Raw genomic sequence first — 26,503 nt, 5'->3', positions numbered from 1 at the left:
TTTATTTCATGCAGTTGACACCCACAGCAACTGGATGAGTGTTGGGACAGGGGCTGAGGAGAGAAACTGCCCTGCCGTCACCGTCCCCTCTCCCACCCTGGGCAGGGGGGGCAGCTCATACACAACTTTCCATGTTGCTGCCAAGCCTCAGAGCCATCTGCCAGTGGGTGGACAGCGGTGTCAGAGAGCAGGCAGGCACAGACCAGGAGACTGTCATAGGCTGGGGCCCACAGCGAAAAGCCCACCTTGGGGCAACCACAGCGGCCTGCAGGGGAAACAGGAGGAGGAGGGGGACAACCTCTCTGGGGGCTGCAGCCAAGCACGGAAATCCACACCTGTGTGTGCATTACGATCAGCCTGTGGGAGCCCCAGGAAGGAAAACCGCTGGGCCAGCTCCCCAGGCCCCTTCTGGCCTCAAGAACCAGAGGTCAGCTGTGGCTGTCAGGTCAAAGGACTGGCCCTGTACTCTGAGCTGGGTCCCACGCCCTGGAGCATCTGTGCAGGGGGTAGGAGCCTGATGTAGCCACCCCGAGGTCAGGTGCTCAGAACGCAGGGCAAGTGGGATGCACGCAGGAGGAAGGAAAAGGGGTGTGTGTACAAGTCAAAGCCAGAGACCACGTCCCTCTCAACCTAGGGGCTGGAGCGGAGCTGTGTCTGCCCCCGGCCAGGCCACTGATCACACAAGCTCTGAGGCACCCGGCCGGCCCGAGGGCACAGGCTCCCAGGGATGGACAAACAGCTGCGGCCCCGGCCCCCCGAGCCAGGCACTGCCTCCTGCTCTGAGGAGGATGTTATGAGGCAGAAAGACCTGCTGGGTGGACACAACCAAGCACAGCAGGGAGGAGAAGCCAGGCCAAGGGACCAGGGCTGCTGCCTGCCCCTCTGCAGGGCTCTAGAAGGTTCCGGACACGGGCTCCGCAGGGGGACCCAGCAGCTGCACACTCCACGCACCCGCCTCCCTCTTCTGTCCTGCCTGCTGGAGCTACTGGGCTGGCTGCCCAGAAAGCTGGGCCCCTGCCCTCCCCACACCTCCCTCCAGCAGGCAGGCTGGAGCGCAAGGTTCAAGAGGCAGGGCTCCCTCCCTGCCTGGGAGACCCAGAGTGAGGGCCCTCAGTCTCGGGACAGTGGTGGGCGGCTGGCTTCCTTCCAGTCCTTTGCTTGGACAGGAGACACGTTCAGATTTGCCGTTGGCCTCAGAGCTGGAAGATGCCAAGTCAGTCTGCGTGGAAAGCCAGGATTTGGAGTCCTTCCCCACGTGCCCCCGGCTGCACAGTGAGCAACCCCCCCCCTCCCGGGCAAGCAGGTCCCACTCCCCAGACTGGGCCAGCAGGACAAAGTCCCAGGACCCTGGGAGCCCTGGCCAGGCCAGCGGCACGCCTGCAAGCAGGATGGACACTCGGACAAGGCTGGGATCAAAGACATCCTAGCCAGCCTCAGGGGGGGTTATCCCCCAGGTGTGGGGGGGCGGCCCAGAGCTTTCAAACAACAGCCAGTGGGGGAAGCCGGAGCAGCTGCGGGGGTGGGGGGTTGGGGAGGCACCCCAGGACCGGAGAAACGTCTCCACAGCCAGCACTTCTGGGCGGGATGAGCGTGCTTTAAACATGTCACCTGAAGACAATCTTTGTCCCCGGGGAGGGGGGGGGCAGGATGCCAGCAGGGGGTAGGCGAGGCGGCCCAGCCGGGGAGGGGGGGGGAGACAAGCCCTCACAGAGCAGGCCACAGACCACAGCCCACGAATGGGGCCATGGACAGGGCCACCCCGAGCCCATGAAGCGCTTCTGCAGCAGACCCTTTTCCATGCATTCTGAGACACTTACAGTTGTTCTCATTCATAAATACACAATTTTATTTGCTATTTTCAGGGGAAACTTAGGCATTAAACTGTAAGCTGATAAAATACGGATACCTAAAAAAGTATAAAAGTATAAATATCCCCTTAGAATAAAGTTTAGTGAATTAAGTCTTAATATCTTTAAATTAAAAAACCACAAGCCTATCTATTACATCAAGGTCCCAGACCAAGCAACGCTGCATGGGCAGCGGCGCCCACAGGTACAGCCCAAGGCCGACGAGGGACTGTGCCCGCCCCGAGCTCAGCAGGGGCTGGGTCGCCAAGTCCTAAACGTGCCCTCTAGAAAGGCTGCGATGAATTTGAAGCCAAACATTTAACAACGTACAAGAGACCTTACAGAAAGGAGGAGGTAAGTGCTGGGTGCCGGAGAACTTGGTTAATCAGGTTATTGGCAAAGAAGGGGGCACAGGCAAAGAAGCCTCCGGAAGCACTGGAAACTACGCACGCCCAGGCCTCCGCCCTGCTTGGCGGCAGTCAGAGCGCACAGCGGCCCTGGCGAGGAAGCAGACAGCTGCTCATCCAAGCCAAGCCCCCCACCGGGCTCTGACAGCCCCCCAACAGCTAGGAAAGATCTGTCCTCAAAGCATGCGAGCAGCGCTGTTTACAGGGATCCCAGTCGCTCCAACGTCACGTCCCACGGGCAGAGCCCGTGCGGGTCGCCGGAGTCTCAAACACCCCAAACCCCAGAGAGAACTGCATAGTTAGACAAAGAAAAGGAGCGAGCCGGCAAGAGGGAGAGGTTTGTGTAAACATCCGGTTTTCAGAGTGACCTGGAGTCTCCGCTCCGGAAGCCAGGTGGACAGGCCTCCCGCCCCGACCTCCATCCCAGGCGAGACAAAGGCACTGACGGGTGGCAGCTCCGCCACAGGCCCGCGGCCAGGCCATACCACACAAACTGCTCCGTCCCTGTCAATGACTTCACACATCAGTCCCAAATTCGGCAACACTTGTAGCCATTTCTAAGGAGTAAAAACGCAGGGTAGTCCGTCCACACTGGGGAAGAAGGGATGCAAAGTTCTCTGGCCTGGAAAATACAAGTGGAGAAGCCTCGACTGTTCCAGGCGGGGTCAGGCTGGGGAGCCTGGCTCAGATGGAGGCTGGGCCTCGGGGCCAAGGCCCGGGAAGTAGTGAACATGTGGAGGCTGTCTCTCTCAGGAGCCACCCGCCAGGGGTGCAAACCGCCAACCACTTCCGCTGGGGAGGCTGAGCGGACTCCCCTGACCCGAGGACCAGGGCCTGGTGCACATGTGGGTGACCAGCAGGCACCCAGAGCCTGGGGCCACAGCGCTGCGGCCACTTCCTACCAGTAAGGCCCAGGCTCCGTCACAGACTGTTTATGTTAGCACCAAGAGCGCTGTCCTTTAAATGACCTTCGGTGATTACAGGGGTTGGCTGGAAGTATCCTGCCTCAGGCCCATGCAGCCCGGGGAATGCCTCACGGAGGGCCCTGTGGGGACACCCACCTGGCCAGCACGCCTCCTCCAAGTGGGGACGCCTGGCTTCAGACAGCTGGTCCCGTCTCTCACCGCCCACCTCAGAGGCAAAAAAGGATCCACACCCAAATCTCTACAGAGAAATTGTCAAACGCAGGTTTCTTCTCACGGCCAAGCTTCTTCCACATGGCAGATCGTCGCAACTTGGGACAAGATAAAATGTTTCTTCAGCTGTCAACACTGTGTTCTCACATCCTTGAACCCCGTTCTTGCAAAATCTGAAAACGTCAAACACAGACAATGAGGACCTGGGTGTTGGAAGGGGCTGCGGCCTATGGCGAGCTGGGAGCCACGAGGCCCTGAAGCAAAGCACCTGCTCCAGGAACAGGGCCCAAGACCCCAAGTCTGCCTGCAGGTGGCTCAGGGGGCCGAGGAAGCTGGCACGGAGGGTCAGGGGCCAAGAACAGGCTGGGAGACCCTTGCTGCAGGGGCCAGCCCACAAACCTCCTGGCCCTTGGCCAGGGGTCCCTCCAAATCTCCATCCCAACCCATGGCAGGCGTATTCACCCCCACTTCCTACCACAGCAGCCGGCCCGTCCCCCAGTAGGCGCCTCCCTGGGCCACCTCGGGGATGCCTGGGACATGAGTGTGTGTGTGTGTGGGGGGATGACACTTGGGACTTGGCTCCTTATCAAGTGCCCAGAGGCCCCCAGCAGCATCTCCCCCGATGGCCGCCCCTGCTCTCCTCCTGCAGGTGCCACAGCCCATCTGATAGGCACCAACTCCTGAGTCTCCAGCTTGGCTAGGTCCGGGGCTGCAGACATGCATGGACCCTCAGGGTCCTCAGGGTGTCAGCGGTTCCCACCTCAACCTGCTCTTCTTCCTTGCCCCATCACAAACCATGTCCCCTCAGTGTCCCCTCAACCCTGCCCCAGTCACATGACCCCTAAGCCTGGGCCCCCAGGACTGCCCCATCACCTCCACATCCTGCCCGGCAGGCCTCCCATTTTGCTTCTCAGTGCGCTGGCCCCCCTGCCTCAAGGGCACCAGCCCCTCCTCACTGCAGCCCTGCAGAATCCCCTGCCCCTTGGCCACCATGCCTGTCCCTCTCGCTCCTCCTTCCTCGGCATCTCAGAGACAGAGAGGGCCCCCAGCCTCCCTCAGCCCTGAGCACGGGTGGACACCTGCAGAGCTGAGCCCCATGCAGCCCAGGGAGGGGGGATGGGACCATCCCGTGTCCCCGGGTGGGGGCTTCAGAGCCGGCAGATGTATCGCTGTTGCAATCGATACGTGCAGTACAGCTGCTAGGCACCACATAACCATGAGAAACGCCCGAGTCCCAGCCTGGCCCAACCCAGCCGAGGCCAGTGCTGTACAGTAGCCCGTGTCATCGGCCATGCAAGAGCTGCCTCCTGGGGGCATCTTTTGCTTGAATTCCAGAGGTGAGCCAGATACGGCTCTGGGGACACTGAGCCCCAGACCCGGGCACGAGGTGGGACCGTGCCCTGGGAGGGGCCAGCCTGCTCACACCAGGTCCAGGCCCACATGGACCCTCCGGCCAGAAAGCACCTCACCGCCTCCCAGCGAGGTCCCGCCAGCCCGCGGCCACCTGCTCCCAGGCCCGGGGGGTTGCCCAGAGCAGCGAGGCCACAGGACCGGGGACGCCAGTCACTCACATTCACCAAGGGCTTGTTCTGAGCCACTCAAGAAGGCCCAAGTTCTTGAGGGTCACGCCAGCCTCTGCCCTGGTGCCCTACACACCCCTGCCAGCCCCTGGGCCTGTGCCTGCCACGTCTGAGGGCTCCGCAACACCCAGCTGGCATAGCCTCATGCTCTCCTGTCCTCTGCACCCACGTCCTGGGACCCCACTCTGCTCTCTGTAAGGTGCACCTTCCGCTGTGATGGGGGGAGCAGCGTCCCGGGTTGAATGTCCCTCCTCAGCCCAGATGAGGACAGACCCCTACATCTAGTAGGATGTGTCAGCTGGGTGGGAAAGCCCAGGAGGCCCCTGTCAGAGGGATGCAGTCTGGGAAGGGGACCCAGGATGGTCACATACAGGTCCCTGCTATTCCCAAAGTGCTGGTCTCAGCCCCGTCATCTCTGCTGTTTGCAGGGCAAGGTGGACGCTGTGGGAGCCCATGAAGAGCTGTCCCTCACTCCATGGGAGCCCCGCAGAGGAGAGGGAGCGTCTGAGTCCACAGTGGAGAGGATGAAGCCCGTGCAACCGGAACGTGGCCTGGAGCAAGGTGACCACGCTGGAGGGGCTGCCCCACCAGAGTGAGCCAACAACTGTCTCCTGATGAGGACAGAAAACCAGACCTAGCCCTGTGACGGTCACAGCCCTTCTGCCCGGGATGGGCTCTTACTGGGTCACCTCCCACAGCAGGGCCTGAGCCGCCCACAGGGACCAGCAGCATCCCCCAGGCGGCACCCCCTCGGACGGGCCCAGGCAGGGGGACCCCACCCCACCGTGCGGAGCCAGGGCTGCTCTATGGCCGGCCCCCGCCACCACCCGCTCCTATCACAGGCGGTAAGCTGCGCTCACTCTCCGCTGGGCCAGGTCAGGTGCCTGCTGAGCCCGCGGCGCGGCTGCTCCCAACACAGGTGGGCCAGACACAAACCACACGTCCGCTTCCAGGGACTGAGGGAGGGAAGTAAAACACCTCCGTGATTTCTGACGTTCTGCATGTACTGAATTAACAGTATAAGCCTAAATTCACGTTTCTTTTGACTGTCTCGACGTGGCTACCAGAAAGTTTGAAGTGACAGATGGACCATGCTCGTCCAGACCAGGGCTCGGCAAACTGTCTGAGAGGGCCAGGTGACAAATATTTGAGGACTGGTAGATCAAGAGGCAAAACTGATGGTGTTGTATGTGGATATAATCACCAAAAAGGAACTAAAAGCGGAAATGCCACTCTCTGTTCGCAATCCCCAGTCCAGACCTCTCATGGTGGGGTGGTCAACCTTTCAGGGCTTGGATGGCTACATGCCTTTCCCAAGCACCTCCCAGGGCAGAAGCTGAGGGGCCCCCAATCTGCATGGCTTGGCCCACAACCAGGGGGTGGGGAGGGCCTGGAGGGAGCAGGGGAGCCCCATGGATGATGCGTGGCTCACCCACCTGCAACCTGCCCTCTCTGGACCTTGACTCCCTGTGTGCACGATGAGGGCACAGAGCAGGTAGCTCCTGCTAGTGGTAAGCACAGTTGGGCTCCGGACTAGGGCAACGGGAAGAGGGACAAGAGGAGCAACTGGGGGCCAGTGGAACATCTGCGGAGCCCCTTATCACAGGGCAAACAGACAGAAGGTCCTCACAGACTCCTCTCTATCAGCATCCCTCTCCTGAGGCTCAGGGGAGGGGCTGCCCTGAGCCCACCACAGAGGGACAGCAGGGGTGGCCCGTGTCCTTGCCCGCGGACATCCATGGCGATGAGGTCGTTCCAAAGCCTGACACACAGGGTTCTCAGGCACCCCAGCCAAGGTCCCAATGCCACCCCCAGACACCCTAAAGGAAACAGACAAGACAGCCTCCCCGCCCCAGACAGGCCGGCTCCGTTGGAGATCTACAGTCAGGCTCTAGCACAGAAGGTTCTCTGTCCACTATAGGAATCACAAAGTGCAGTGGAGGAAGGGCTGGAGTCAAGGAGACTAAAGTGAGTGGTCAATGAAAGGGTGACGGAACTCACCATGACATTTACACTTAATCTGAGACATCCCCATTGTGACCCGTGTCACTCTGGTTCGGCACGCAGCATGCGGCAAAGGAGAAAAGAGGACACCATCAGTGCAGGCTGGGATGGGGCGGCAGCCGGGAAGCCCGCCTGCAGAGGCCGAGTCTCCCCATGGCGGCGGCAAGCATGGGTGATCAGGGGCAGGAACCCACCCTGTGCTGGGTAGTGAAGCACAGATGGGCCAGTCTCGTGTGGGGGTCCTGTGCCCCATTGTCCCCAGGCCTGGCGCTCCCAAGGTTCCAAACCTCTCCCTCCCTCTTTTTTTTTTTTTTTTTATTTGTCAGAGAGAGAGACAGAACACAAGCAGGGGGAGAGGCAGGCAGAGGGAGAAGCAGGCTCCCCGCCAAGCAAGGAGCCCGATGTGGGACTCGATCCCAGGACCCTGGGATCATGACCTGAGCCGAAGGCAGCCACTTAACCAACTGAGCCACCCAGGCGTCCCTCTCTCCCTCCCTCTTTTTAGTGAAAAACTGAACCTTGCTCAAATAGAGGTATGGTCTTTGCTGCTGGCCCTGGAAAGGTTGTGATCTCCAGGCCACACGGGACGGTCTAAGAACATGATAGGGGAGGGCTCAGGTGGCCAGGGGGTTAGAAACTATGATCAGGCAAGTGGGCGATCAGTCATTGACCAGTTATCAATCGATCCTGTGTGTCACCGAGAGCAGTAAAATCCCTGGACAAGGAGGCGGGGGACACCCTGGGGGGGCACGGTTCTCTGCATGGTACCACCTGTCCCGAGTCCGCAGAGGAACCCCGTGCCCTCCCCAGCTGGACCTGAGCCCTCACTCTCCGTCCTTCTGACAACAAACCATACCCCAGGGTCCCCTCAGTGAGTCCTGCAAGCGCTTCCAGCACATCTCGGATTGGCAGAGGGGTTTGGGAAGCCCCCAGAACTGGCGGCTGAGGCGGGCCACCCTTGTGTGGACCGCTGCCCTAAGCTGCCCACCCGATTCCTGCCTTGAGACAGGAGGCTGGCCATTAGTGCCGGGAGGTTGACCCTCGGCACCCTGCTACAACCAGGCTGTGCCTGGTGTCCCCAGATTACCACCCCAACCCAGCCCCAACGGTTCTCTGTGGTGTTCTGGAGGCTCCAACCGCGTTCTGTCTCCTGGGGAGCTCCTGCCACTGCCCCCGGTTATGAGCCACAGTGGCTGCCACACTTCAGATCCAGGTATTTTTGGAGAGAAAAACAGGGCACGTTTTCAGAAGCAAAGGGATTTGGGGTCACGCCCGGAGCTTCCTGATGGCACAGACGGAGCCTTTCTGCAGCAGAAGGGCTACCTGAGGGAAGTGAGCTCAGGTGGCCTCCCTGGTCAGGAACTGCCATGAAAGCTTGTCAAGCTCAGAAACAAAGCTTCTAAAAACGAACTTACACAGAAATTCTACAACTGCTCAGACAGACGTGCCTCCTCACGAGGCCGGGGGCTATCGGGGGGTGGGGTGGTGGTGTCACTTTCTACCCCAGAGTCGAAAGGAAGCGCATCCCCAGGCCGAGCACCGCCCCCACACCACCCTGCCCCAGGCACCCCGCGTGCAGCCACGGTGCCATGGGCCAGGGTGGGGACACCCCACGTGCTGGACAGTCGCACCGTCGGGAAGACACAGGACTTCTTCACCCGGCTGTGAGCCTCGTGAGGACGGCCACCACGAGAAGGCTAACGTGCACGGGAACTCCGCTGTCTGTTCCTAAGCCCACACCTCCAAGGAAGGCCCTGAAAGGGTCACAGGGCAGTTCTGGGCCGGTGGCTTTGACCAAAGGCCACCTGGTGGGGCTAAGAGTCTGAGGAAGCATCGGAAACCCCCGACTTAACGTCATCAGTTAAAAATCCTCCAGGCTCTGGTGTTTCCTGCACTCACTCAGATACCCCGGGGCTCTGAGTTCGTGGGGGTGCCTGCCAGAGCCCCATCCCTACCTCCCCGGCCCCCCTCAGAGCTGGCTGCACAGCCCTCAGGCCACCACCATCCTCCAAGGCCCAGGAGTCCCGCCAGGTGGAGCCAGCGACCCCAGAGGAGATGGCAGCCGCTGTTCCATGCCCCGAGGCCACCCCGAAACCCGGCACAGCCACGCCTGCCCTCCTCGGGAGACAAAAGCACCAACGCCCAGCACGGAGCCAGTACACAGGGCCGGCCCGGGCTGAGCCCACACTCCGAGGAGTCTGAAAATCAGAGCATCTGCGGGATCTGCTGCACCTTTTACAGACGAAACACGACCCCCGAGACATGGATGGATGTGGCTAAGGCAGGTGCCACTTGGGCGGCCCCCCTCTCCAGCCCTGATGGCTCAAGTCCCCAGGAAAACCATCCAAAATAGTTATCAAAAGACAAACTTCCAGAAGCAACTCTGCCTCTCCAAAGAGGTGCAGGCAGAGGGCGTGGGCTGAAGTCACAGGGGCTCGCCTCCAGGGGGAGCCCCTGTTCAAAGACCCCTGGCTCCACCCCCGCAGCCTACGGGACCTATGTGTCCTTCCTTTGGGACTCTGCTGACGCGTCAGGCAAGAACTCTGTGACAAGGAATGACAGCGAGATGGATGAGCCGCCAGGCAGCGTGTGCAGCCGGGAGATGACGAGAAGGGGCCCAAGTCTGCCAAGGGCAGCCACCACCCATGAGCCCCTCTGCAGGCGGGAGCCGGAGGGTCCGCGGCTGTGCTCAGCTGGCCCAGCGCCCGCCTGCCCGCGGTCACCTACCTTGGCTTTCTCGCTGGGCTCGCTGGTGGTGCCGTACGGGGAGTTGTGCAGCTCCTTAGAGACGACGCACAGGAACTCGGCCTGGTCTTCGCTCCCGTAGTTGTAGGAAGAGCCGATGCTGACCAGCTGGGAGGACAGAAGAGCAGCAGCATGGGGTGAGCATGGTACACCAGCCCACCCGCCGGCAGGGAGACTCCAGCCCGCGAGTGTACGCCGGGGACAGCCGGCGCTCGGGGCGATGCGGAAGGCCAGGGGCGGGCGTGCCACGAGCAGCAGCGTGGGAAGGACGAGGACAGCGTGGGGGCAGCGGGCAAGGCCAAGCAAGGAGTGCGCGGGCAGCGTAGCCTGTGTGGCCAGAGACGGGAGAGCACGGTGGGCCGGCCACTGGAGACACGTGCCCTGCCCAGTGCGGGCCCCGGGGATACAGACGGAGCTGCGGGTCTGCACGCAAGCCTCCTCTGAACCAACCTCGGAACTTTGCTCTCGCCTCGGCGCTCACCACTGGCTGACCCTGGGCTCGGTGCCAACACCACTCAGGGTTCTTACCCTACTTTCCCCACAGCAGTCCCAGCTCCTGCTTCTGGGAAGTAGAGCATTTCTCATCAAACGGGACTAGTTTCGCTGGCAAGAACCGGGAGGACAACATCCTCCAGAGACAAAGACTCAGGGACAGGAGAGGAACCTGGCATGTGTGATGATTTGGGATTCGCCCAGAGGAGCTAAGGACTAAACCCTCAAGCTGAACACAGAGAGGAAGGGAGAGGCCCACGCAGGAGGCAGGAGATTCTCCGTCTCTGCGAGAGAGCTACAGAGCTGCTTCACTCCCAGCGAGGGTGACCTTGCAACACCCTGACCGGCGCCTGCAGCCCCCATCTCCCCAGCCTTTCTTTGGGCCGCACAGCGAGGGAGGATGCGAGGGGCATGGGAGGGGACCTCTGTCCCTGCACGGTCTGTGGCATGAATGTAACGAGGTCCGGATACTACCTGGACCCCGGCACACGGCTAATACTGTGAGAGGACACAGAGAAGCAGCCCTGGCGGCCTCAGGCCCGCCTGACTGGAGGGAGGACACAACACTGCAGCTGTCTCAGTGACATTTTAAAGGGATTCCAAGCATGCTCTACAGTATAATCTCATTTCAAAAGACCCAAAGAAAAGGTGTGGACTTAATTAGAAAGGAGACTGGGGTGAGACTGTAATTTCCCACCCTCTCTCCCAGCAGGACCGCTCGCCGTGGCCGGAACCCGCACCGGATGGAAACAGAAAGTTCCGAGGCCCGAGGGGGCCTGGCGAGCAGGGCAGGTGGGACCTGGGGCTGGGGGCCGGGGAGGGTCACAGGTCCGAACCTTAGTTCAAACCTGCCTGAGGGACAGGAACAGTGAGCAGTTTGTGGAAAAGGTACTGGCCAATTGGTGAGCATCCTGGACGCGCTCCTGGGCCCATAGCCAGTGGGCTGCAGCTGCACAGGCCGGGAGCCCAGGCTCCATGAAGGGAAGGAGCACTCCCACATCCTCACGTCAGGCCAGCAAAGTGGAGGGCACAGCTGCACCAGAGCCGAGGGCAGGAAAGGGCCTGGGGGGCCGCAGAGCAGACCCGCCGGGAAGGGCATCTGTGCCAACCGCAGCACAAAGGAGACCAAGCCACCATCTGCTCAGCCAGCACAGGAGGGGACGCGAGGGGACAGGAAAGTGGGGCCAGGCCGGGATGCACTCAGGCTGTCAATCCCACACACATGGAGATGCCAGATGGAAGCACAGGGAACAGTCCCCACAAAGCACGGGCTCAAGTAAGAAGGGTAACTCAGAGAGAAGGGTGGGGAAGCAGGGACGGGGACTTCTGTGGGAAGGGGCCCTAGAACAACTCGACCTGCCCCACCCGAACACCTGTGACCAATCCCATCAGGACAGGGCACAGGCCGCTGTCCGCAGGTGCCAGAGGACAGTGACAGGCCGCCACAGGCCCCCGAAGCCTCATTACTGGTTCCCTGGGGCCTCACCTGCTCGAACTTCCAGCCGTCAGACATGGTGGACACCATCTGAGTGAGCTCCTCTTCCTGACACTGCAGCACCCGGTACACGTGCTTCACCGGCACCTGGGAGAGCCACAGCCATGGATGAGACACGCCCTGCGGGGGACCCAGGGGAGGCTAACGCCCCCCTCAGGCTCAGGTCACGGTGCGCAGAGCAACCCCAAACGCATCCAGCAAAGCAAAACAGGCCGAAGTGCTGTTTCTCTCCCCCGCATCCACCATCCAACAGGTCTCTATTTCTAAACTGCAAAGCTCAGTGAGTCGTGCTCCTGAAATCCCAATGGCACCCTGAACTAGACGTGAGCACGTGAGGACCGTGGCCGCAAGGGAAGGCAGCTGGGAGGGGATGGCAGGGAGGGCCTGCGGAGCCGCCCACGGCACTCAGACCTGGGCCCTCCCTGAGGGAGGCAACTTCTGAAAAGCTGCTATGTCACCCGATGCGCCAAGACGCCCACCCACCGACCTCCACTCCAGGCCTGGTCTCAGCTGCCGAGAGCACCGCGGGACCTTGCCGGCCAGCAGCCTACCCTCCTGCAGCTGCTCCTTCAGTAGGAGGCCACGGCGTTCAGCGCCAAGTGTGACAGGTGGCCATAGCCAGGAGGGGGCTGGCTGTCACACAGCCCCAGTGCGCTTTGTGACAGGGACGACACTGGCGCTCCTGGCCCAGGTCCTGAGGAGGGGCTCTTCTATGCCCACCACGCAGAGGCCTCAGTGCTGCAGGTGTGGCTCATCCTATGTGTTTAGTGGGGTGGCCAGACAGAGGGGAATGCGGCAGCCAATGGCCAGAGATGACCCGGGAGCCTGTGGTTGGGTCTCCTGCCCCCTCCCTGGACCCCTCCCTCATTGTCTGGTGCCCGAGGGGCTCCCACAGGAGAGAGAGGGCTGGGGGCACCATGGCCACTCTGAGCGGCCAGGCCGTCAGCGAGCGTCTCACAAAGGCCGAGAGCTCTAGCTCAGGGCCTGCCAGACACCTGGTGGGAGGGCCCACGATGGGACAGGGCAGCCGAAGGGCTTCAGGTGGGTGTAGACTCCAGATGAGCGAGGCAGCTCTCAGGGTGCGTCCACTTCATGGCATGCCCCCCCTCCCCCCCGGAGCTGCTCACTGGGAGACGGCTTGCCGTTCTGCCAGCCAGGGTGGAGCTCAGCCCCTCCAGCACCTCCCTCTGCATAAGATGCTGGACATGGCCTGCTTCACACTCTGGCCTAACAGCCCCAATAGGCGGGCACAAAGAGCCCTGACTGCGCTCTTCTCTCCCAGGAAAAGCCACATCTTTGTGGAACCTATGTTGGCCTGCAGGACCCTACCCCCGTCTACCCTGAGCTCACTGCCAGCCACAGGCCCTTTGCACCTGCTGCACCCTGCTACAGTGCACTACCTGAGATGTCCACGCTGGAAGCCTCCCTGTTCTCCGTCCCTGGACTTTCCTCTGCGGCACTGTCTGTCCCCTGCCCCTGGATGGAGACCCCTAAGGGTGGGCTGGGCAGGAATGGACGAACACACCCAGCGTGCAGGCTACAGCAGCGCCACAGGACATGGCTAGAGAGCAGGCCCGTCAGGCATTAGAACGATTCCCAAGAAAGACAGTCATGACAGGGACAGCACCGACCCTGGGGTCTCGTGCAGAGGCCGCCCCTGGCCAGCGCAAAGGGAGGGAGTGAGCGGCATCGCTGTGACAGACAGACTTCAGAAGCTGGGTGCCTATTAGTCACTGCTCTTACCTGCGACGTTTTGCTGTCTCGTTCTCTAATTTTGTCCTTTACAAGTTTTATTAGTGAGGTGATATTGTAAAATTCCGCTTCCTCCAGCACTCCTAGAACAGAAAAAAGTAATTTTCACCAGATCCAAGAATAAACGTCCCGCCCCTGTCCCTCTGTGGACCTACAGCCCATGCCTGGCCCTGGCGCCTGGCAGCTCCTCGGCCCCGTGCCAATGGACCCCGTGCAGACTCTGCTGGCTCAGTGGGGCGCCCCAGGATCAAGGGCAGAGGGCCCATTTCCTGAACACACTCCTGGCACGTGCCACTCCAGGTGGCCTGCTGGGTACACTGTCGCACACACATCTACCCCAAGCTCCGCCCTGGGCGCCCCTGGATGGAATTCGGAAACCTTCCCTCCGTCGCCCGCGGGCCATCTGCTGCCCTCACGTGAGGCCCCGGGCTTGCAGATGGCTTCATGTGGGTCTGTCACTTGGTGCCTCAGTTTCCCCATTCCACTGGAAGCTGGGCTGGTTGAGAGGGCGGTTCCAGGACTCTTTTTTTTTTTTTTAAAGATTTTATTTATTTATTTGATAGAGAGATACACGGTAAGAGAGGGAACACAAGCAGGGGAAGTGGGAAAGGGAGAAGCAGGTCTCCCGCTGAGCAGGGAGCCCGATGTGGGGCTCGATCCCAGGACCCTGGGATCATGACCTGAGCTGAAGGCAGACGCTTAACGACTGAGCCACCCAGGTGCCCCGGTTCCAGGACTCTTGACAGTTTAGGACTGCCCTTCTTCCCCAAGGCTGCGACTCGTGCTGCACCCATTTGGGGGCTCTTCGGCCCCAGGACCCTCCTGCGCATTCCAGAAGGGCTGTGCTGGCCACCCTGGCCAGGCATCACTCTACACGGTCTCCCCACACTGGCAGCACCAGCAGCCCCGGGCCGTGTCCTAACCGGGCCCCCAGGCAGCACAATCAGACCGGGAGCCTGGCGGTGGGTGGCTGCACTTACAACGTCACTTCTCAGGACGGCGTGTGGCCATGTAGGAGGTGACGAAATGCAAGCCTGGTGCCATCCTGTCGGCCACCCACTCAGACCTGTGGGTGGGGACTGAGAGGCCTTGCGGGTGGGACGCTCCAGGTGCCGGTGGTCGCATGGACCCTTCTGAAAGTGCGGCGTTCGAGGCCGGCCAGGAGGCAGGGGACGAGGCAGGGCGGCAGGGGCCTGTCTGCAGCAAGCACCTGCCTCTGAGCAAGCTGCCCCGGGAACAGGCTGTCAAGTTTAGCCTAGAACTGCACGGCTCCACCAAGACAAAGGAAGGCGCCCCAAACAACATGAGTGCACATGTACACGGGAGTCCCCTTTGGCTCTGGAGGCCCAGGAAGCGGCAAGAGTGAAAGGAGCGAGCCCAGGTCAGTCCCGGCAGTCACTAGAGGACCCAGCAGGAGCCAGAGCCCATGCAGAGCAGAAACACCTGGACCTCTCAGATCTTGACACATCAAGCTCCCTACTCGCTGTGCCCAGCGCTGGACCGTTTGAGGACAGACAGAGCTCAGAGGTGAGGGTACACAGGTGCCCTGGAAGGAGCGCACCCGGGGCTCACCCAGAGGCGGCTATGTCCAGGACAGTGTGAGCTAAAGTAGCTGTGAGAGCGGAGCCCTAGCCCCAGCAGCATCGCTAACTAGGCTCCTGACATGGCCCAGAGCCCAGGTGACCCGCTCCCCACTTGACAGCGGTCCTGACGGGTCAACCTGGCCATGAAGTCTTCGCTTCCTGGAGGAAGACAGGGGACGAGGTGGCCAGCAGCCCTCACCTCCTGGAGACAAGCGCCTACTGCCCCGTGGGGCACAGGTGAGAGGAAGCTGGGAGCCAGCGAGGGGACGGAGGCATGTGGGATTTCTGCAGGGGAAGGTGTGCTGGGCCTGCTCCTCACAGGGCGGCTCGGGCTCAGAGGAATCTGTGTCAAGTGACCAGTCAGCCTGTCCACTGGGGCCCTGTCCCCAGCTCACCTTCCTCTGCGAGGTCTTTGTTAATGACCAGCTTCCCGTGTCTCAGGTAGTTCAGCACGGGCCCAAAGTAGGTGGGGTCTCTGTCGATTAAATAGGCACCAGTTTCATCCTACAAAGAAGAGAACACCGTGAGTCCTGGCGGGGAAGGCAAGGGTCCCCACAAGTGACTCCAGGCCAGGCCACGTGGAAACAGTTGCAGAGGCACGGGGGTCATGTGTGTCCTTTGACCCGCAACCAGACAGCGCTGCAGCACTTCGGGGAGGTGGCTCTGCAGGATCTGGCAGTTGGCAGCCTCGCACCCTTGTCTGTCACCACCTCAGGTCTAGGCCAAGTTCACCTCCCTTTATTTACTCGGCAGCGAGGTGACTGAGGCTGAGGCATTAATGTTCAGCCTCCGTGCATCGCAACGTTGCCCAACACAAGGAACCTAACACATACTCTCCTCCCGGGCACCTGTGGCAGGGCCTTCTTATCCTGGGGAGGGGTCAGAGGCACACAGAACAGCAACTGTGTGGAGAGGCCTGACCAAAGGAGTCACACCCCATGGGCAGTGGTTCCAGAGTCTGAGCAGTCTACAAAACAGACCTTCAGAAGACTCTTCTCCCACACCGGGTGGCCCCGGTTCCTCCCAGAAGTGCCTGGGGCCTGTCTGAGGGTTAAAGCCCTCTGGCCAGCAAGCTTCCACAACTGGCCCAGGGGAGGTGGACATGCTGACCTGGGCACGAGGGTGGGGGCAGTCCCCAAAAGACGCCTCCACGGAGTAGAGCCCAGGGAGGCCTGCCCAGAGTAACAGGCATGGAGAGTACTGTCTGGAAGGGAGAGCCACAGCGGTCTAGTGGGGAGTGACGGCACCCTGGGATCCACTCTAGGCCATGGACCCGACTGCATCGAGGGCACTGCATATCTGCTGTGGGTCTGCTGGGCAGGGCCTGGCCCAGGCTGCCATCCTGCTCCTCCCGCAAGCCCACCTCCCCTCCCCTCCCTGACACAACAGGGTGACTCCAGAGTCAATGGAACAGTCAGCGTGGCAGGCTCTGGGGGGGCCGTCCACAGGAGCAGGACCAGCGGAGACCACAGAGGACAGTGTGTCAGCATCTCTGTAGGGCAACCATGGTGGTGGGAAGACCTGGAGCTCTTGGATGTGCTCTGCCTACGGACACCAGATGCAGAGACAGAGAGAGGCAGGAAGCATCCTGGCCGTAAAGCAACAGGAGCCACATTAGGGCCCTACTTCTCACCCAAGTGTGGCAGAGCCTGGAGGTTCCAGGGGCTTCCTGACGTCCACCACTGCAGACCTGCTTTTCCTTTTTTTTTTTTTTAAAGATTTTATTTATTTATTTGAGAGAAAGAGTGAGAGAGAGAGAAAGCACATGAGAGGGGGGAGGGTCCGAGGGAGAAGCAGGCTCCCCGCCGAGCAGGGAGCCCGATGTGGAACTCGATCCCGGGACTCCGGGATCATGACCTGAGCCGAAGGCAGTCGCTTAACCAACGGAGCCACCCAGGCGCCCCTTGCTTTTCTTACATCAAGTCAGTTAGGGCTCTGGATGTGTGCATGCTGGGACCTGGAGCCTTGCTGCCCCGTGGGCAGGACCCGGGCACTCAGCCCAACCTCTTGCCAGGACAGGCCACCGCCTCTCTCCCCTGTGGGCTTCGGCCCCCAGGCGCCGCCCCGGCCTCACCCAGACCTCCCGGATTCATCCTCGTGCTCCAGCCCACCCACCTAAGGAAGCGCCAGACACTGTCCCATGAACCCCTACCTCCTGTCCCCCCAGACCCCGCCTGTTCTCCGAGCAAGACCAAGGACCCCGTGGACCAGCTTCTGGAAGAAGGATGCTCGGCCAGTCTCCCTACTGGTAAAAAGTGGCCACGAAGTCAGGGGCTTGTCTCCACCCCCATCCTCAGGTGTGAAAAGAGCCCCGTGCGTGACATGTGCACATCAGCAAGCTCAGCAACAACTCACTGGCTCCCCACTAACCTCGACAGCCAGCTGGCAGGACAAGATCCGATGGGGACAGGGTGCCCCGGGGAACCTCCCTACCACACTGGGCCCACACTAGGGGCTCAAGAGGACCATCATCACACCGCACTCTCCCCCGTGCAGGGCAAGCCTGAGCTCCAGAGCTTCTGAGGCAGTGTGCTCTCAGCCCCGCCGCTATCTTGACCTTGGCGCCACCACACCAAGCCCTCATCCCGAGGCTGCCTGGGGGCCCCCCACCTGGACCCAGAATGGCGGGTTCACTGAATGGCCTTGTGTGGCAGGCTGTGCCCCAAGTAATCTGACGCCGGGGATGTGCCGCCCCCTGCCAGTGACAAGCCAGCCGGCCGGCCCTGCCACTGAGGAGCAGCACTCAGGGAAACTCAAAAGCGGTTTCTTCCATGGAGTCCCGCCAAGGCTCTCTGGACTGGTTTCTTCTTGGGGATTTGTTTTGATCGGATGGACTCCGAGGTTGGGCAGGACTCTCAGGACTCTGACCTGGGCTCGTCAGGCGGAAGGCTCAGCCTCCACAGGAAGTGCCGGGGGCCCTACACCAAGACCCCAAAACTCCACCAGGCTTTATCCTGGGCTGCTGCCCAGAGGACCACAGGCAGGACCTCTGTAAAAAGCACGCGTCTGAGCACCTGAGCGGGAGCAGCAGGCTCTAGAGCTGAGGGGTGTCGCCGGGGGCAAGCCGGGCGCCTCACGTACTGTGCGGGGCACGCAGCCCTGGGGCGTCTAGCCTACAGCAGAAACAAGGAAGAACACACAACCCAGAAATGGAGAAACAAACAAACAAAAAAACCCCAATTCAGAATATGAATCTTAGGCTCACTTCTGCAAAAGCCCAGAGAAAAGCATCTTGGTGCCATCTACCCTGGCGACTGGGGGAGCAGTGGGGGCGCGGCCGCCGGCCAGCACGCACAGACAGGACCCTGGGCCACTCACGCCTCCAACGGGCAGCAGGGAATGCGGGCAGGACGCGAACGCTGGCTGGTGGCAAGACTCGCGGGCCCCTCGTCTCCTCTTTCTGTCCTGTCCTCGATTTATACAACAAGCGTGTGCTACATTTATAGAGTGGCGAGCTTTGTGTGTTTTTGTGTAGAAGAGCCGGAATGAAGACTCCTTTCTTGACAAATCACTTCCCTCTACTGACCTTCCCTACTTCTCACTGATTTAGCGTCTGACCTATTTGTGAAGTCCTGGCTTTAAAAATATACATGTATCTTAGAGTGCCTGGGTGGCTCAGTCCATAATCCCAGGGTCCTGGGATTGAGCCCCGCACTGGGCTCCCTGCTCTGCAGGGAGCCTACCTCACCCTCGCCCTCTGCTCCCCTGCTTGTACTCTCTCTGTCAAATAAATACATAAAATCTTTAAAAAAATATATACATGTACCTTAAGGGCTTTAAACAGGGGAAGCGGCCTTGGCTTAGGAATACATAACGAGGGGGCGCCTGGGTGGCTCAGTTGGTTGGGCGACTGCCTTAGGCTCGGGTCGTGATCCTGGAGTCCCGGGATCGAGTCCCGCGTCGGGCTCCCTGCTCAGCGGGGGGTCTGCTTCTCCCTCTGACCCTCTTCCCTCTCGTGCTCTCTATCTCTCATTCTCTCTCTCTCAAATAAATAAATAAAATCTTTAAAAAAAAAAAAAAGGAATACGTAACGAGGGCCAACTCCCCGCAGGCTGTCAGCCCACACACACTTGGAGCAGGGCGGCCTGATGATGCCCAGGTCGGCTGGAACCCACTCCTAGTGGGACCCACCTCCCAAGGCTGAGCTGCTAGTCTCCAGGGGAAGTCTGAACCCTGCATCCCTGAGCTTGGGCTGCTGGGCCACTGGCCCCAGGCAGGGAGGCAGCCAGGCCACAGAGATCATGCTCTGGCCACGAGCCCCGGGTGTAGTCATTTCTCTGAGAGGAGCCAGTGGGCAAAGGTAGGGCCAAGCCCACATCACATGCTCTCCCAGGAGACTCTTAACTGCAGCCCTGACAAGGAGGGAGGCAGAGAGGACAATCCTGACCTGAAACCACTCGCCCCTCCCCGCCCTGCCCCGCCCTGCCCTCTCCTTTCTGAGCCCACCCAGCACCCTTAGCCCACACCGCTTGTTGGGAAACAAGTGTTCTGCCAAGAGGCAGAAACACACCCGCGCCACTCAGTAAACAGCCCCCAAGACTGAGGTTCTCCCTGCCCACGATGCGGCCAGAAGTAAAACCTGACCATCGGGTTCAAGGGGCAGGATCGAATGCACTGCCCAGCAACGCGCTGTGGATAAAGCAGGCGCTGCTCGTCCCTCAGGGCCGGCTGGTCCTGGAAATGGCGATGAGGAGTGAGACTCTGACCAAGATTCTAAATGGAAAAGAACTCTGTTGGCGCGACAGCTCTCTACGGAGCGTCTGCACTTGGCGCCGTTCCATCACCTTCACGGCCTCCACAAACACGCCAGGAAACGGGACTCCGCCACCACTTTGTTGTGGGAGAAAAAGCACAGCCACTGGAGACTGGAAATGAAGAGGGCTGAGTGTCCTGAGCTAAATGGGAGATAAATTCTGTCAAATCTCCCTGTTAAAATCTAAATGTAAACGCACAGAATTCTCTGTGCACAAACATCTGCAATCGACCTAATTAGAAATACTTACCTTTTACTCTGAAATTATCCATTTTAAGTGACTAGTCCAAATTTGCACACAAAACCTTCAGCCTCCACCCCCTTCTCTGTTTTGTTTTCTACAGTTTGTCAAACCCTCCGTCCAGAAGAGGCCTGAGATGTCACCAATTACAAATGATGAGGCGGAGACCCAGAGACCAAAGACACTTTTCTGAGGCACCGGGATTTGCCGGGCCGGGCCCCTGGGCACCCAGGAGTGCTGGAGGGCTCTGATTTACCGTTCCCTGCATGAGCCCCCTGAGATGCCCCGTGTGTGCTGAGATCTGACACACTCCCATGCCCACCCAGGAAGTAAGGGAAAAGCAGGGCTCTGGGCCAACAGCAGGGTGCATGTGTCTGGGTTCTGGGTCATTCTCACCCTCAGTGCCGGCCCTGGCAACAAACCCCCTCAGACCTCAACGAGCACCCGGCTCCCAGGGCCCCGACCCCCACAATGTCCCAATTTAGGATGACATACACAACTCACATGAGGCTCACCCAGAAGCAAACACAAGTGCCCACGAGAAAGGAACCATCCGCAAGGCCCGGGCTCCTCTTGCAGCAGGTGTGTGTCAGATTCAGCCACAGTGGGTCCTCCCCCGGGGCCCAGGAATCCATGAGGGTGATTCACAGTGACCCACTCAGTCCAGCAGGTCTGGGGGCACTGAGAGCAGATGCCGGGTCACTCTGGGGCCAGTGCTGAGTGGACTGGCCAGCCCGAGGGCCAGCCATCCAGGTCAGAGCTGCTGTGAACATTTATGTCACAAAGCAAGGGATCGTCCATCTGCTGGGATTTCGCAGGTGCTCCCCTCCCTAGAGACATTCCAGCCTCAGAACACCTGCATGTATATCCTCAACAGATATCACATTACTGATTCTGGTGGCGTGAGTGCGTGTGTTTAACATAAAATTGCCGGCACAGGAAAGTCAACTAGCAATGGAAACAGGAGGGAACCACGATCACCTGGGGCAGAAGCACCACACAGGAAAGCCCCTCCACAGCCCCAGAGGCGAGGCCTCCTCAAGCCCAGAGTCCCCAGGCCCTGGGGCACCCTGCCCACGGTTCACGCCTAGCACTCTGCTCCCGTGAGGCCCTCGAGCCCTCCCCACCAGCTGCCCCCACAGCCACCGCCCTATGGGCTCCAAGGGGGCCTCTGCTCTCCTCCTACACTCGGCCCTGCTGGCAGATCTGGTGCAGAGTTCAGCCTTCCTTCCTGCTGGGGCCAAAGGGCAGGCCCGTGGTTCCTCTGCTTATGTCACCGAACCTCCTCCCTCTTCTTGCTCACTGCACAGTGACTAGGCTCAGTCGGTGCCCCTGCTGCCTGCCTCGGCCTCCCTGCTGGAGCTGGCCCAGCTCATCAACTCCAGAACTGCAGCCACCCAAGCCTGACTCGCAAAACCAGCCCAAGATCCTAGAAGCCCAACTGCTGAGGCAACTAGAACCCACCAGAATGCGGACTACGGGAAGAGACACTCATGCACACCCATATGTGGATGTGCCTCAAGCCCCCTCCAAACATGCGGGTGGATGGGACTGACACCCTAGAGCCACGTCCTCCAGGCTCAAAGACCTCAAGTTTCTTGCAAGAAAACTCGGTGGCTGCCCAGGCAGCTGTGTCCCTCCCCTGTGGCACAGGCTCCAGGCTCCAGAGTTGGGAAGCTGCCCTCGGGCCTGTCCTCAGGTCAACGAGGAGCTCTGGGTGGACCGCCAAGAGGCGGCCAGGGAAGGACAGGGGACAGGAGGGCCAGGCTCGCACACACTCCCCTTCGAGGCTGGCCGTGCAGCAGGAGCTCCCTGCTGGGACCAAGGTTTGCAGTGATTCAGAGTATGTGTAAGAAACAAACAGCAGCAAGAACAAATTCTGACAGGGAGAAAAAAGCATTCTTTCTAAAAACAAAGTAGAGACCACCACGAGTCATCTCCGTCTGCTGTGAGGACCCAGCACGGGGCACTGGGGGGAGGTGGTGTGACCATCTTCCTAAACTCTCACAGCTCCTCCCGGACTAACGCTCAGAGAGGTGCACCAACTTACCCCAAAGTCGCACAGCGAGTTAAGTTCTGGTCAAAGTCAAAGTCAGGCCCGAGTCTCCAGTCTCATTCTGCCACCAGGGAAGATACGCCGTCTCCCTAGTACCCCCCGCACACCAGCGCCAGCCTGGATGTTTCTGGCACTCTGGGGTCCGGGGAGAGCACCCTGGCCACGCACAAACCTCCCTCGGTGCAGAGCCAGCTCCTTTAAGGGACTTTAAGGACAGTTAGTCCAGTGACTGCTGACCTGGAGCATCTGTGGAAGGGAACTGTGAGCACCCACTCACTGTGAAAGCAGCTACAGACGCCCTGTCAACAAGCAGGCACCTCAGCGTTCCCATAAAACTCGATTTGCAACATCAGCCGGTGGGCCACTGTGTTCTGACTATGGCTCCAAACTGAGCCTAGTCACTGTGCAGGGGGCAGAAAGAGGAAGTGCTTTGCAGCGACAACCATTTCCTCCCGGGCTGCCCTCAGATGGCTGACGGTGGGGACAGCTGCAGGCCCAGGGCCGGTGTCTGAGGCCCTGGAGCAAGCTCTTCTCACTCAAGCAAGTCCTTTCTCAGGACCTTCTGGCCTGGAATCACGGGCTGCTTCAGGTCCAGGGCTGTCCAGTTAGGGGCCCTGTGGAGATGTAACATGGGCTCTGCCAGCAAACACCTGCTGTACGGGGGAAGGGCGGGAGCCCCTCCCTCCACCCAGGTCCTAGACCAACCATGGCACGTGGCCAGGGCTACGAACATGCTCAGAGCCACATCCTCGACCAAAGTGTGAAATGAAATGCACCCAAGTCTCGGGTCGCCCACTCCGGGCCTCAGATAGGATGACACGGCTCTCATGGGCACCCAGGATGCTCTTCAGAATTCGGGAAGTTAGCCTTTCACCTCTGATTTAGTTACATGGAGCATAATCCGCTCTTTCCACTCTAAGGAATCCCCACTTCTCTTGCCAAGCAACTTAGAAGTTTGTACTCCCACCCACATCCCTCATCGCTTGGCTGTTGTCTGTAAAATCTCTTCCACTATCTTTCCAATCCTGACACTCTTGCCAACACCAAGTACACCCGGAGTGAGCACAGGCGAAGAACTACAAGTGACATGTCACCAGAGGCCCTGTGATGACCCCACTCCTCAAAGACCCATCTGACGCCACAGAATATGCACCCCAAAGGCGGGACAATGGCCCCATCAAAGGACAAAAGCTCAGGTTTTCCCCAGACCTGGCTCAGGCAGAGACTGAACTCACCTCAAATCCTACTTAATCTGAGTGGTTTCCAACCACCAAGTAGCAGTATTTCCTGTTTCCCTTTTAACTCCTAAAGCATCTCCACACTGAAACAGAGGCTGATTCAGCTCTAAACAAACGCTAACCTGTTTTCAGCAATGCCTAATGGGCCAGGTACCATGAAATACAGAGACTTAAACCAAATGAATCACACATCAAGTATTCACAAAGCACTTCCGGGAAGGAGTGTCACACCTGGCCCGCCCCTTACGAGAACCTGGGAGAAAGATGACCCAGACAGCAGGGGAGCAGATGCTGAAACAAACACCCCAGACACAGCCCGGCTGGAGGAAGCCCCAGGAGGAAGTGAGAATTCATACTTGGGCGGTCTATAAAGAGAATCGCACAGCAGCAATGGGCCCAGAGTCAGCACTGAAACCAACGGGTAAGGGTTTGGAGCCCAGAGCTGATCCTAGGCTCAGTGCTGAGGGAGGGAGATCAGTTGCAGCCCTGCTCCCCACCCTCCTTAATAAACTGTCTGTTGCCTTCTTCAGAAAACGTCCCATCACTCCACCTCTCCCAAAGGCTTCTGCGGTGTTTAAGCTCAAGCTCCAGGCACTTTTCCCGTGAACTTCAACGCAGCAGGTTCCCGAAAGGTCCTGGTCTCCCCTTCCTTGGAACAACTTCCCCTCGAATCCCCACCCAAGTCCTATGCAAGAACTAGCTTGCTGGAGCCCAGGAGCTCAATAAACACTAGTCAGGTGTTCACAGCCCAGCAGGAACCTTCCACCAGGTCTGTGCTGCTGACGTCCAGCCCTGGGGACATCTGCCAGGTATGCTTTCATTCATTTTAACTATTAAGTGAGGGCTTCGAGGTTTTTACAAGTGAATCAACATCCTGTTTCTCTTCCATCATGTAATAATCACTGGCCGTCCCACTCCTCCAAACACCCCTTCCCCTCCGCTTCCTCACGCAGGGTCTAATTATCTAGGAGTGAAGCTCTGGGACATTCTTTCATCAGAAAGTTGAGGGGGGGTGACACTGAGAAGACACAGTATCTTACACGTTCTGTCTCATTTGAAGTAAAGCACACTCCTACCGTGACTGATGTGAATCAGCATTACTCTTTGTTAAATTCCCATTACCTGCGACAAAAACTCACCCTTATTTACTATCAACTACCCTATGAGCCAGAAACTGTATCTGCTGCATTACCTTCATGTTCTAGATTTCACTCTTACAATTTGGGAATCAAATGTGGGTAAGCACCCGACGGTGACAAGAAGCAACCGCAGCAGATGCGTCCTGGTGGGTTAATTACCTCCCCCAAAGGACTGTTATTACAGTAGAGCATAGTTTTTTTAAGTCGTTTTGAGACAGTAAAATAAAGGGATGAACTGACTTAACTGTGGAAGCTATAGTTAATTGGCTCTTAATCAATTGTTTTAGTGATGAATAGAGACTTTGCCTCAAAACACACACACACACAAACACACACACCCCAAAACCCCAATGGACAAGTGCAATTTAAAATCTGATTCAATATACAAAACAGGAACTCTCGAGTAGAAATCCCAGTGAATGACCACTGTGGCTGTGTTTTAATACAAACAAACAGTAAAACATACACCCTCCTCATGAAAGGAAAATCACAGCAAACAAAAGCCTATTTCTGTCCTGGAGAGGCCTGCCATTTTCTGGGAGGTCAATTCTCTCCGAGGCGAGAGCTTGGTCAAAGGAGCAGTGGAAGCAGCTGAGGGTGGTGGCGGGGGAGACTGGAGCGCTGACATCTCAAACCCTGATTTCTGCCAACGACAAGTGGTCTTGTGGTGATCGTTAAGGTCATGCCACCCTGAGGATGGGCTCCGTCCGCCTTCCCGAACTTGAAGAGGGAGTTGAATCTTTCTGGGAAGACTTATGCCTGGCAAGCGTTGAGCTGGCGAGGCACGAAGCCAAGTGCAATTATGTACGCTCAACTGAGAAGACCCAGGAAAGTTAGGTTGCGAACCGCCGCGGATAAATATAGGTAACAACTACTCTTACAATAGAGCCTTTTCGGAGTTTCAATCCGTACAAATCCCGAGCAGCTCTTCCTCAGCCACACAAGTCTCACAAAGGTCATAACCGAAACAGTTTCCATTATGATCTGCACAACAGTACCAGCACTTAATGAAAGCAAGCTGCAAACCAACCGAGGGACTCCTACCCTTTCGGGAGGGCAGTGGGGACGCAGCCTGAAGAAATATTCCTACCTGGTCCCTCCTTGCCACCCCTTCAAACGCGCAACCTTCCCTTTGAAAAATTACTCTACGGCCGGCCCCTTCTGCGACTGCCGATGGGAGCGTGCTGTGGCTGTAAACGACGGAGCGCCAACTCTCTAAATGCAAGTCACTGGGAAAGGCAGGTCACCCGTGTCAACCCCCCCACGCCAACGTAAAGTCAAACGTCTGGAATGCGAGCAGATGAGGAGGCCAGGGTTCTCCGATTCCAGGGCCACTAAGTACACGGGGCCACAGAGGAGACGCTCACACAGCGGGGCCATGAGAACCTAGAGGGGAAAGAAAGTGGATCCACAGCAAGGTCCGGGGTGTGGGAAAGCTCCACCGGGGAACGGAGAGGGCGAGAGGGAGCCGAGGCGGGCCGGCCGCGGTTCCTCGAGGGCGGTGGGCGCCCGGGCACCAGGCCCGGCCTCCCCGGCCCGGCACGGGTAGTCGGGCGGCCCTCACCTTGTCCGAGTCCAGGTCGGGGTCGGCCTGGCACAGACGGTACAGGAAGGATTTCGGGTCCCGGCACAGCGTCTGCCGGGTGGTGAGGAAGTAGGTGCCGCCGACGTTGAGCCGGACCCACTTGGACACGCCGCCGGGGTGCTGGGCCGGGGCGCCGAGCCCCGCGCTGCAGCGGCGGCACAGGCCGGCCCCCAGCCCCGCCCCGAGGCCGCTCGGGGCCGGCGGCAGCAGCTCGCAGTGGTTCTCCGCCATGATCCCAGCAAGCCCCGCCACAGCTCCTCTCCACCGGAAGCGTCCGGCCTTTAATACAGTCCTCCGAGCTCTGTCCCGCCCACGGGTCCGCCCTCGTAAAACGCCCGCCCTGGTGTCACGCGGCAGGCGGAAGTTCCGGTCCGGAAAAGCGGCCGGCCGAGCCCCCTTCCGCCAGGAGCCGGGCGTCGGGCTCGAGGGCCTCGCCGGCCTCCGCCCCCA

At 59.4% G+C, this 26,503-nt stretch overlaps 1 protein-coding gene across 1 annotated transcript; it reads right to left on the bottom strand.

Moving 5' to 3' along the window:
* Positions 1 to 1,828: 1,828 nt before the first annotated feature.
* Positions 1,829 to 26,308, bottom strand: KCTD5 (potassium channel tetramerization domain containing 5). Its single transcript, XM_028111655.2, has 6 exons — positions 26,033 to 26,308; positions 15,437 to 15,545; positions 13,450 to 13,541; positions 11,698 to 11,793; positions 9,702 to 9,827; positions 1,829 to 3,563 (listed from the first exon to the last, which is right to left on the bottom strand). Exons 1-6 carry the CDS (start codon positions 26,282 to 26,284, stop codon positions 3,534 to 3,536), a joined length of 705 nt encoding a protein of 234 aa, XP_027967456.1. The 5' UTR covers positions 26,285 to 26,308; the 3' UTR covers positions 1,829 to 3,533.
* Positions 26,309 to 26,503: the final 195 nt, after the last annotated feature.

This window comes from Eumetopias jubatus, unplaced genomic scaffold (assembly GCF_037043125.1).
Source record: "Eumetopias jubatus isolate StellerSeaLion01/CBP00866 unplaced genomic scaffold, mEumJub1_p1.0 scaffold_12, whole genome shotgun sequence".
Taxonomy (NCBI): Eukaryota; Metazoa; Chordata; class Mammalia; order Carnivora; family Otariidae; genus Eumetopias; species Eumetopias jubatus.
Note: the sequence above shows the minus strand (reverse complement) of the source record. Positions and strands in the feature narration are given on the sequence as shown.

What these genes read in the sequence shown, in the direction of transcription:
- KCTD5 (XM_028111655.2), bottom strand. Translation starts at nt 26,284, where the DNA reads ATGGCGGAGAACCACTGCGAGCTGCTGCCGCCGGCCCCGAGCGGCCTC. An exon ending in CCGACCTGGACTCGGACAAG is followed by an intron (nt 15,546 to 26,032) that starts GTGAGGGCCGCC and finishes TCTTCTTTGTAG; the next exon opens with GATGAAACTGGTGCCTATTT. An exon ending in GAGACAGCAAAACGTCGCAG is followed by an intron (nt 11,794 to 13,449) that starts GTAAGAGCAGTG and finishes TGGCTCTCCCAG; the next exon opens with GTGCCGGTGAAGCACGTGTA.